Below are 12,539 nucleotides of genomic sequence, written 5' to 3' on the forward strand. Positions count from 1 at the left end.
ACATACGACCTTCATAAAAAGTGGTACACGTTTGGACAATGTTGGAAAATTGCTGTGTTATAAGAGGAATAGGACGCTATGTAAAGACGTCCACAGTAGACATCGCTTGTTATTTTCCTTTAACAATATTCTCCATATTTGGATGAATGCATTAACAGGACATAGATGCAATGTGATATTCACAAATAAAGTTGACAAAAACAACATTCACATCTGGATGTTCACACGATGACCGTCATGCCATTAGTGGTTGTGATATTTACTGTATATAGATTAGTAAACGGTTGTCAAGATAATACCAGATAACACTAGAAGCATGTTTATCACTTGACCTGTCGGCTGTAATACTAACACGTGTGCGTTTGTGTGTGAAGGACCCAGCACCACCTGCACGGAGGACTCTTGCCATAATCAGGGGGTGTGTCTGCAGCAGTGGGAGGGCTTCTCGTGCGACTGTAGCATGACGTCCTATGGAGGCTCGTACTGCAGCGATCGTGAGTGTTCCATTTGCTTTTTTTTTACTCTGCTGGTTGGCTAATGGCATTGGGTCAGTTCTAATATAGTGTCGATTTGGTTTAGTTTAGTTTTTAGTTTGGTTTCATTTGCTTTTATGAACTGTCTGGTTATGGATTTGCTGTTGTCACATCACATATATATATTTTTCCCTTTTGTTTTGTAGTCAGATAAATCAAACTAGCATCAGTGGATTTTAGTTCCAGGCAGAAATACTGAAGTGGTTCTTTCATTTCATCTCAGAAACATGCGTTCAATTTCATAGATATCTCCATGACATGTGATGTGGTTATTAAACGACACAGCACTGAGCTTTCATGAGTACTTTCGCTTGTACCAGACTCTACCGTTCTGTGCTAGTTGCATTGGGGGCACCACTATGGGGAGGAAGGAGCTAAAACCCACAGGCGGCTGAGAGTGCAGGAAAGAGAACGAGTAAAAGACTGATGAAAGGTGGGTATGAAGAGATACAAGGCTGTGTTTGAAGTCCTCGGTGCTACCTGGGCTAAGGTATTCAGCGATGGTGAACTTGCAGGCTTGTACTCGCTTTGTGCGAGCTGCCTGGTGAGCTGCTCTAAAAAAGTCTATAAACGTCGACGAAAGACTTTGGCCCTCGCTCTCGGGACTGATAGCTCTACCGAGCCACTGTGCACTGAGAGTTTTTTGGCTAATTCTTTAACGTCTTTTAACCGCTGCTGATTTATTCTGATTAATTGGATCTATGGCATCTCCCTTCTGGTATGCAGACTTAATCTAGAGGTAATTGAAAGCCTGGACACACGTACACACTCCCCGATTGGAGGTGACTGTGTGACTTTGTCTTTTAGAAAAAGGAAATCTGTTAAGGTGTTTAACCCGCTTAGCTTTTAATGTCCAGATATTTTTTCTTGAGGTAAACAAGGGCTGTTATTACTCCATGTGCACTAGTGCTGAACCTGTGCAAACCTTTTTTTTATATATGATCATGGCTTTTTAATTTTGCTTAGCATAGCAGTAAAATTTCTATTGAGGGGTATAGTCTCAGGTATGTTAATAAACAGAGATTAAAACATTGCAAGCTAAAGATGCTATTGAGGACTTGTCTTGGTTCATAAAGACTTGGGGCAAATGAGTGGTCAACGAAGACTAGCAGAGCGATGTCCATTTAGTCCACGTACGGATTATGAAATGCTGTGAGATTCGCTTTGAAATTTGACACTAGACACGACTAGTACTGTGTTACTATCCAGAGCTTTTATTATTATCTTGAATACGTACCATGACATTCAGGAAAAAAACAAATGCAGCAGGACGAAATGTCGGTGCAAAACACTGTGTCCATTTAACAATCAAGTGTGACTGGCAGGAAGATCAACCACATGGGCAACCAAAGGACATCTAAAACCAAGAAACTTTGGTTCATGGTGCATTTGGAAACATTTCAAATGTTCAAATCAAGTGTTTGTTTTGATATAGGTATTTAACCATTATATGGTCCACAGTCCTCTGATGCAAGTCAATGCTAAAGCTCTACAGTAGCACAAGCACAACACTTCTGGTTCTCAATTGCACCACTTGCTGCACTCCAAAAAGTCAGATCGGTGTAGACGATATTATTATCATCAATAGCACAAGGTCCTTCAGAGCAGCGGTCTCCAACCTTTTTTGCGCCACGGACCGGATTAATGTCAGACAATATTTTTACGGACCAACCTTTAAAGTGTGGTGGATAAATACAACAAAATGATGACCGGTGTAAAAACTGGTATTTTTTAAATATAATATAAACGTAAATACACTGTGTTGTTTTTTTGGAGCAGCCCCTTTAATAAGGTAGCGAATGGAGGTAAGACATGTGACCGAGGCATCATGACATGCATCAAGAGTGAATCAGACAGATGTGGCGGAGAGAATGCGGTAATTTTCCAAAATAAAACATTGTTCACAATCAGATAATAAATGAAACAGAAATAATGTAAGTTATGTATTCTTTCTGTGCGGCCTGGTAACAATTAACCACTGCTTTAGAGCATAAAGATTTGAATCCAGACAATTTCACAGCTATTTCATGCAAACATTATATTATTATGCTCAAACCTGTCAATCACAATATAGACATCTATAAGCTCATATATGCAGAAGAGGGTAGATAGTGCTTTCCTCAGAGTGTGTTATGTTGCCCTGTGAAGCAGCATGAGCAGCAGTCAGCCTCATAGTTTCCACTTAGCAATTGTTTTATGACAGTGAGATATAGCTGGATGGCAATGTATTGGCAGGGGGCCACATTGGAGAGTAAATGGAATGACGAGGCACTGTATTCCTCCACTGGGCAATGAGTTATTGAAGCATGCTACATTAGTTAACTTTGCTAGAAATGGATACACACTTGTTTGGTCCTTTTAGTCTGTTAATGCGCTTAATTAGCTGGATAGCTCCATTAGCTACCCTATTTATTTATTTATTTTTAGCAAGGCCAATTACATTTCCAAGGACCCATAACATGAATCGCACTGGAGCTTTTTAGACAATGAACATATGAAAAGACCATTGCATAAGATTTGCTTGGGCATACGCCAATATTAAACACGTTGAAGATGGATTAATGGAGTAATCAAGATAAAAAAATTGCACACTGGAATAGATTTGCTAGTGTACAGATGTTGCTGGTTTGTTTAGATCTGCGCATGAACAGTATATAAATAATATGAACGCTATGCACTTGCTCTTCGTCTGATGATGATTATGATGATGATGGTTTTCAATGAGATTTGAGATTCAGAAAGAAAAGCAAACACGCATACACCTTTCTGTCTCGCTTTCATCACGATTGGGCACGCTTCCTTTATAGGGATTCGAATCGGCCTGCTTTTTATGACATTAACATCTCAGCTTTTTTTTTTCTGGTTGCAGGTTGATGTAATATTTTTTATTTCATATAACGTCATATTCGGTTGCTACAAAGTGTAGAAAAGTTTAAGGGGTTTGAATACTAATGCAAGCCACTGGATAAACTTGTATAATTAAGAGAGACATGCGAAGTGCGGTTATGTGAGGGGATAATGGAGTATCCGTTTACATACTTCGGTTTGTTGCATCTGACTCCACCCTTTAACACCACACTATTCAAACACACACAAACAAACAGTGATGGTATTATTATTCAGCGAAAGTCTGTCATGTCAATTTGCTTTTTCACAGTGTGAGACACAAGCTCATCTGCAAATAAATTACACACACACACACACACACACACACACACACACACACACACGAGTCGTGTGCTAACGTGTGACCTCACACTCACATACATACGCACACAGGAATGATTTAAAATAAGAATCAATGTTGCTATTCATTCCTCTGTTTTTTTGTGGGTTTTTTTTTATCTCTCCCTCTATCACTTCATGCTCCATCTGGCTTTGTCCCCTGTTCCCTCAGAATGTCACATTCGATCCTCTCTGTCTTTCTGTGCTTTTTCAATTTCATCCTTCCCTTTGTTCATCTCTCTCCTCCCCGAGGTGTCAGGAGGGATGCGGTCAGGCAGAGCTTTGTGTGATCGTGTGTGTGTGTGTGTGTGTGTGTGTGTGTGTGTGTGTGTGTGTGTGTATCTGTGTGTGTTGAAATAAAAATTTAGCTCTGCGGTAGTGCTCTCATGCATAACAACACAATGACTGCAGTTCCATTCAAGTCTCTGTCTCTCCATTTCAATATAAAACACACACACACTCACAATAACCCTCTTTTATTCTGTTCATATACCTGGCTGCTGTTTGCTTCTGTCTCGGTTTCAACACTTTTGTCAAGGCAGAGACCCAGACACATTAGCTGTGTGCAGACTCGTCTTTTCAGTCCCCTGATTTAGCTCTTCCTTTCCGAGGTTATACCTTGACAAAGTTTGCGACGTTCGCCGTAGTGAAACCTGATGAGCTCAGACAGCCATGGTGAAAGAGACAGATGAAGAGAGAGATATTTTGAAGGAGAGACGGCAGGTTTGTGCAGGAGCGGATCCTACACCGCTGAACAAATGCAACAGGAGACAAGTTTTTTTTGCCCGTCTCGCATGCTAAAGCTTGTTTATTTCTGTCTGTCTGTCTTTATTTATTTATTTTTTTGGTGATGGGTTGCAATGTGGTAAGACTAGAAAGTGAATCTGTAGATTTAACAGTTTATTGTCATATGTACAGGAAACTGTTGGTTATACCATACAGTGAAATTCTTACTCTTGAGCAGCTTCACATATGAAAGACACACAAAGACCAAAAAAAGGAAAAAGTACTAAATTTAAATAAAGTAATGCAATTGCAAGTAGAAAAGGGAAATGGGGAAAACTTTTTTTTATTAATTCTAATAATATCAGTTTAGTTGCTGGACTGTACGTTTTAGCAGTTAATAATTCTAAAATAAAAAAAACAAGGAAATCTTATATTTGCAATAAAACTAGGCATCAGAGGAAAACATTAAAACACAACAGGAAGTGAGCAATGTCTTTCTGCTTCTTACTTTTTATTCCACAGTAGTTTTGCTACAAACTGCAATCATATAACGGCGCACATTTTTCATCTGCTTATAAACTATGATAGTTTACAATTTAATATTTGGTGGAGTTTAAATTTAGAGTTTGAATTTAAGAGGTATTACTGTGTAATCAATGAATATTGCTAAAAAAAATTTTAAAAGAAAGAAGGAAAAGTTTTAGTTATTCTATTAGTCTATGCATTATGATTTACCGTAATTTCCAGACTATTAAGCGCACCCATATATAAGCCGCACCTTTGCATTTGACCAAGATTTTTATTTTTAAACATAAATAAGCTGCACCTGTCTATAAGCCGCTACATAAGTGTCTACATTAAAACTAATGAACCTAACACAGGCTTTACGAAAGACAGTGTCTGTTACACGGTGTAATGGGTGAAATATGTTGTGGCTCCTTTAAGAAGCAGAGCGGTATTTTGGGAATAGCCTGCTGCCGCATTTTTCCACTAATACAGCATGTGTGCAAGACCAAGAAATATGTCCTTATTTTTTTCTGATGCTCATTTCTAAGTTTCTTTGACTAACCCGTAATGCTGTTGCCAAGAAAAATTAAAAAGCACGAGTTTGGAAACCTGTCTGTGCTTATATGATTTCTGTTGCAACTGGAGTTAGCGAGTTATCCGATGACCCAGACTCAACGGGTTACAACGGCTTGTATCTAAACAGTAGCCGACCAAGTAAGTCATTGTTTACTGTCTTCCTCCTTCCTTTCACAACTATTTCTCTCGGGAGTTTTTCTTTTGGCGGCTTATAGACAGGTGCGGCTTATTTATGTTCAAAATAAAAATCTTTGTCAAATTCAGTGGGTCCGGCTTATATATGGGTGCACTTAATAGTCTGGAAATTACGGTACTCTCCAATTCCAAATACAGTAATCCCCCATTTACCGCAGAGGTTACGTTCCAAAACTGCCTGCAATAAACAAAAAAAACACCACCACAAAAATGCTATTTTATGTATACAGTACTGTACAGTATTAACATTTTTACTTAATTTTATAATTAATACTTATATTTTATTCATACATTTCATTATTTCAACATAAAACTCCATAAAAACAATTCCCTGTAAGTGTTTTGGTCTATCGTGCGATCTGCGAGAGACCGGGAAAAACATCCAAACTAATTAGTTATGTGGCAAACGTAATTCCGCGGTAAAACGGGGGCGCGAGATTCAAACCGCGGTAAAGCGGGAGATTACTGTAATAAAAATGTTTATAAGGCTACCATTTAAATAATAATAAAATAATAATAATAATAATTAGAAGTTTCTGCATTAGCTGCACATGTATAGTATGTGATTTTTCAAACATCATGCTAATTAAATTATTTTGTCAGAATACAATTATGTGTTTTCTGTTAATAATAACATTAGGGAGACATTTTTGTTTATAGGAAGTTCAATTGCATAGCAAACACAGAAGCAAAATTTTCAAAGTCAATAATATGAATTTTGTGAAATTTCCTTCCTTTTTTGCAATGTAAGGAAAAAAGAAATGTTGATTTATGTGGAAAATAACCGCAATTATAAACACAAGCACTAGCGATTGTTCTCGACATTTGGCTGCACTATTTTTATTGAAAGTATTTTAAATGTTATGGTTTTTGTCTCTATCAGTTTTTATAACTTATCTAATAAATCAGAAAGGAATGGTGCCATTGATCCAGTCAGACATTTTCTGTGAGCTATTAATGACATTTAACCAGCTGGAACTCATACACACAAAAGATCAGACCATTCGGAAAATGATTATACAATCAATCTGTCAAACGTTTTTTTTTTTTCCCTCAAGGACAAAAGCAACCAAAAATAACTATTAGTTTGTGAAAACATTGAACAAAATGGAATGTCTGAATGTCAAGAATTTGAAATTCAGGAAGCTCTGCAAATCTTAATAAATTCAGTTGCTTGTTGCTGGTAGACAGTTAGCATAGTTTTGCTACAGTAGTTAGCCACCCAACACTAATGGAAAAGCTGCTTGAATAAACTGGTGGTTCCAGCGTTCCTTTTGCTGTGAGGATCACTTCACGCCGCTGCCAATTTGCATGAAAATGATGCTTTGCTACAATCAGCAAGTTTGTTTATGACTCCTGTCACCCTATTATCACTGAGTCAACATCACCAAGCTATTGTCTTGCGATAGCTGCTTCCCAGGAAGCCACAGGCAGCGATGACCCAAACCCTGGGGCATTCTGTAACTGCAGGCCCAAATCCTCTTTGAAAATTATTAAACTGATTGCTCCTTAAGCATGGCACGTCTTAAAGAGCAATTAATGTCGTGAGTAATTGCTTCTGGTCCGCTGACTCTTCCAGCTGTTATTGTTGAATGCCAGTTCATTCTGCACGAAAGCTAAAGAGAAAGAGAGCGGGACAGGAACAATGCAGGAGAAAGAACGATGAGTGAAAAGGAAGGAAATCAGGCAAACAAGAAGAGGAAAGCAATTACATGCGGCACCACTTTGCTTTCCAGTATTGTGAGGGTAAATTGTGTTGGTGGTTTATAAATCGTCGTTTAAAGCATTCCATTAGCAGCACTCCTCTCCTTCTGTGTGTATGCTGGCACTCTGGTCAATTTTTTTATGGTGTGATAAAAGCAGCTCCACATTGTAAATGCTGAAAGATGTTTTTGTTTAGTTTTTTGTTGTTTTAATTTTGTATTTTTTTAATAGTCCCTATAGTTTACCAAAATAGTAAAATCTGCAACCTAGGTCTAGTCACAAGTTATTATTTATAACTGATTAGGTGCTGCACAGCTTTTTTTTTTATACATTATGTGGGCAAAAAATATCGGCCTTGACTTTTCCAGGCATATGTGGTACCTTCCCATACTGTCACTACAAAGTTCAAAGCACACAATTCTATAGAATGTCTTTGGCTCCTGTAGCATTATATTTTCCCTTCATTAAAAATAAGTGACCCAAACCTATTCATGACTAAGCCTCTGTGCACAAAGCAAACTCTATGAATATATAGTTCATATGGGTTGGAGTGGAATATATAGTGTTCTGCTGTAGAGTTCTGCCCTCCACACTAAGAACCCTATACACCTTTGGGATGAATTGGAACACTGACTGCACCCCAGGCCTTCTCACATTACACCAGTACCTGACTTTACTAACACCCTTGTTACTGAATGAGCACAAATCCACACTCCAAAATCTAGTGGAACATCTTCCCAGAAGAGTGGAGGTCATTATAACAGCAAATGGGGTCCATAAATGTGAGATGTTCAAAAAGCAAATACCAGTCTTATCTTCGACAGCTGACACTAAAGGTCTTGTATCTACAGGTTTTAAGAAGTTTTAACAAAGCACTCATTTAGAGTTTCAAGTAAAATGTCAGGTAATATGTCAAAACTGACAAAACGAGTGATTAAACACTGGATAAATCTCACTAAGGAACATTAATATCTGTCTGCTACAAAGCAGTGCAGGCAATCAATATAAAACGCTTTCAAACTATACATAGTCTTACATGTTACTATTTGGGACTGGGTATTACCTGTTACTTTCTGAGAGCAAGGAATAAACAGGTTTTCTGTATCTTTCATTTTGTTTTGTCTGTGGCAAACTATAATCACAAATATTTACATTTGGCAGACGCCCTTATCCAGACGACTATCAATTATCTCATTAATACAACTAAACAGTTAAGGGTGATGGGCCTTGCTCAGGGGACCAGCAGCTTACTGGTGGTGGTGGATTTGAACTCTAAACCATCTGATCAAAAGTCCAACATCTTAACACTGAGTTTCAACGTTTCAAGCCCAGAACCTCAGCACCCACGACTCTAACCGACCAATTCACCGAGGCAAATACAAACCAAGCACGGCATTCTAGTCCTGCAGTCTTAGCGCACTTCCGTGTTCTCTTTTTTGCATTCGGAGCCATATATGTGTGTGTGCATGTTTAGGCTGATTAAATGTCTCCACCACTGTCTTTGGGTTTTTTTGCAAAGGTCAGGGAACCAACCCCAGCCATTAGGGTTGCACAAGCCAGTGCACTCTTAGTGCCGGTCCCAAGCCCGGATAAATCGGGAAGGTTGTGTTAGGAAGGGCATCCAGCGTAAAAAAATGTGCCAAATCAAACATGCGGATCATGAATACGGATGATCCGCTGTGGCGACCCCTAATGGGAGAAGCCAAAAGAAAGAATAAGTTCAGTTCACCGCATTAACTAAACCATTCATTTTTTGTTTCGTGTTTCTTGATCTTTCCTGAGTTCCTTCTTTTTGTTTTCATGTTCTTGTTCGGTCCAGTTCATGTTGTTTTCCGATCACCTGACCCATGCTTGTTTTACGCTTCGGATTCGTTTGCCTGCTTATTTAAATAAAACTCTTAATTGTGCTCACCTGTGCTTGCATGTAGTATTACATGACCCAGGTGTATAAGAAGCTTTGACTAGCAGCATGTTTGCACACACACACACACACACACACGCAGTGCTCTTCCAAGTCCCAAAATGGTTCTTAAAAAATGTACTGTAAGACTCAAACGCACTTGTCATAAAACAAAGGGAGAAAAAGTATAGAAAGTGCAGACAAAATCACTGCTGAATCAAAATGTAAGAAGCAGAAGGAGAGAAAAAAAAGTTGTGAGCAACAACTGAAAGGGTGATAATATATTCAGTGTTTTAAACACCAGCATAATGAAAGTGCATGTTAGAAACTTGGTTCATGATTATTTTGACCTTATGTCTAATTCTGCTATTGCTAGTTTAGACTCAAGTCCTGTGTGCTGAAACCTTTGTATGTAACCCTGCCAACTTGATCCAACCAGTCGTTCTTTAGCCTAACCGAAGATGAATTGTGATCTGAAGCATGCAAAGAAAATTGGGTACTCTTTTTAGTTGAATCAGTAGCCATGTTCACCTGGTCGAAATGTTTTGTCAGTATTTATGCTGGGTTACTATAGTTATTGTAGTCGTAATTGTACTCATCGTATTCTTATTCCCATATCCTCATATTCTTTTAAACTTAGATTATATTTTTAATCCTTGACAATGTAAAAAATGTCATGAATCGTATTGCATATATGGGATGTTGGGAATTTTTACACTGCAGGTAGTCCAACTATAGTTCGACTTACGTTTTTTCGATCTCTAAATGAAGAAAGTGATACGACAAAATTGAAAAAAAAAAAGATATATATATTTTTTTGCGTGGCAGGCAACCGTAGCGGTGTATGTGCAGTACAATACGCTGGAACACTGCCAGAATGTACACATCTCCCACCTTGTGAGATGCCTTACTCTTGCCAGTGATCTCAGCGGTTTTAAAGCTAATTTTAGCTCTTGTCTTCCTCTTTTTTTATGGCTCCACTCGCAAAATGGCGCTTGTCCTCGCACCTGCTGCTACATACATACATATATATTGTATACATTTCGGTACTGCAAATTGCTGTTTTGATAATTTATGTATTGTAATTTGGTAAATAATGAACATTACAAACTACTAACCCCATACTGATCATCATTCTTTAAGACTCGTGCGTAGGCTAGTCCATGTCTCGACTTACGATGGGGTCATTGCAATGCATCTCCATTATAACTTGGGGACCAACCGTATTCAGTTCCCAGCATTGACAATATTTTGTTAATGCAGCCCAACTATTTATTTAATGTGGTGTTCTGGACACAAAATGTGCCCATGGATTGAAGGATAATTTGTGAAATGAATGTGTGGAGATGTGTGCTCATTTAGCTACAAGGAAAGCTTCTGAATTCTCCTCAAAATATTTGTTTGTCTCTTATTTCTTAAATTGTGTGAAAAAATCTATATTATTTTGACCACTATTGTCCTTATCTATACCTATCTAAGCGATCAGATGGGGACAGTTACATTGATCTGGCTAATGGTTCTCCAGGAGCAACTAATGACTGTTGACCAACTGGAAATCATACACACAGAGGACAGATCATTCGGAAAATGACTCTGATTGGCCTAACTCAATCTGGAAAGTTATTTTTTCTTCAAGGGCAAACGCAAGTGAAATGGACTGAAATTTGTGTCAAATTATGTGGAGTTATAAAGCAAATTATAGTGTTTTATAAAAGGACAAAAACAAAAGTTACACACATTCTGCCTACACATTCATTCTGACTTCAATCATATCAATCATTTTTTTTTCTTAATTTCATTTAATTTCATTTAATTTCATTTAATTTTAAATATTAAAGTGCCTAGAAGCATCTATCATCAAAACAAACACTTTGTGTGGAGCACACTGCAATAAAATATTTTTTTTTATTCTGATTCTAAAATTTGTTTAATACTTCATCTCATTTCTCTGTCTTTGTTTATCTCTCTTTCTCTCTCTCTCTCTCTCTCTCTCTCTCTCTCTCTCTCTCTCTCCATCACACACACCCTGGGCTGATCTCTTTCTTTCACGAGCATTTGAAAATGAATAACGATTTCAACGACTCACAATTTGCATAAAATTATTCAGATTTATTAACCTTTCACATTGTTTTAAGATTTATTTATTTTATTTTTTAACTTTTTCAAATAGTAGAAGGGTGAGGATTTTTTTATGTTGTTTGCACTTTGTCTCAATGCGTTTAAAATCATTCATTAAATCTACTGCTACGTATTAAAAAAATTAATTGTGTTTATTCCACCTTTTTTGGTAATCATTTCTCATTTCGTACTCAATTAGCTGATTACAATATTTATAACTGATTACAAAAGAACACATCATAATTCATTTGTTGGTGTGAGTGATGCTATTTAACATCTACCAAATAATTGCAGAAACAGCATATAAAACAGAAAATCAGTCAGTCATCAGCCTCTTTTTTTCATGGTTGTGAAGACAACAAACAGCCTGTCATGATGCAGAGAAACTGAGAAAAAATATACTTAATTACTGATTAAAAGAGTCATAACACATTTTTATTTTAATTTAATGACACAAATTTTCAGAATTGAATATTTTTTGTTGTTGTTACTTAACATGAAAAGTTGCAATTATTGTCATAATTACCATTTTAAGAGTTTCAAGAGATAAGTTAAGAAAAAAAAAAGTACGGAAAGAATATGACCCTTTACAGCTACTGTAGGCAATAACATGAACTAATCTTTAACCATAGCTAGAAATGGGTAAAAATGTATGATGTCATTCTATTAAAATGAAAGAGTTGTAATCATTGGCTATTAGCTATGGAGGAAGATAAATAGAACACTTTAGGACATGCTGCTATTTTGCATTATGATTAACATCTCATTGATTATTCATATCCTATAACTGCAGGCCCTATAATGATTCCTGCCTCACATTATTGTAGTCAAGTAGTTAATCATACTAATGTTTAAAGTATTTTATGACGTTATTAGTAGTATCATGAAACGATTGAGCTTTTGATTCTTTATCACTTTTCTTTGGAATCTTTAACACTGGTACTGAAACGTGAGCACACTTAGCTGACACTTAAACTGGCGTTTCATTTACAAGACAGACACTACATCACCCTGTTCTCACACATACACACGAGACGCAGCAAACATGGTGCATG

At 37.3% G+C, this 12,539-nt stretch overlaps 1 protein-coding gene across 14 annotated transcripts in view; it reads left to right on the forward strand.

Annotated features, from left to right (window-relative positions):
• nrxn2b (neurexin 2b) overlaps positions 1-12,539 on the forward strand; it is a 634,852-nt gene that overhangs the window by 382,388 nt on the left and 239,925 nt on the right. For all 14 annotated transcript variants that reach the window (XM_046843343.1, XM_046843331.1, XM_046843340.1 and 11 more), the window contains one exon: positions 375-494. In XM_046843343.1, the coding sequence (XP_046699299.1) occupies positions 375-494 (120 nt within the window). The remainder of the gene's footprint in view (positions 1-374; positions 495-12,539) is intronic.

Source organism: Silurus meridionalis, chromosome 28 (assembly GCF_014805685.1).
Source record: "Silurus meridionalis isolate SWU-2019-XX chromosome 28, ASM1480568v1, whole genome shotgun sequence".
NCBI classification, from domain to species: Eukaryota; Metazoa; Chordata; class Actinopteri; order Siluriformes; family Siluridae; genus Silurus; species Silurus meridionalis.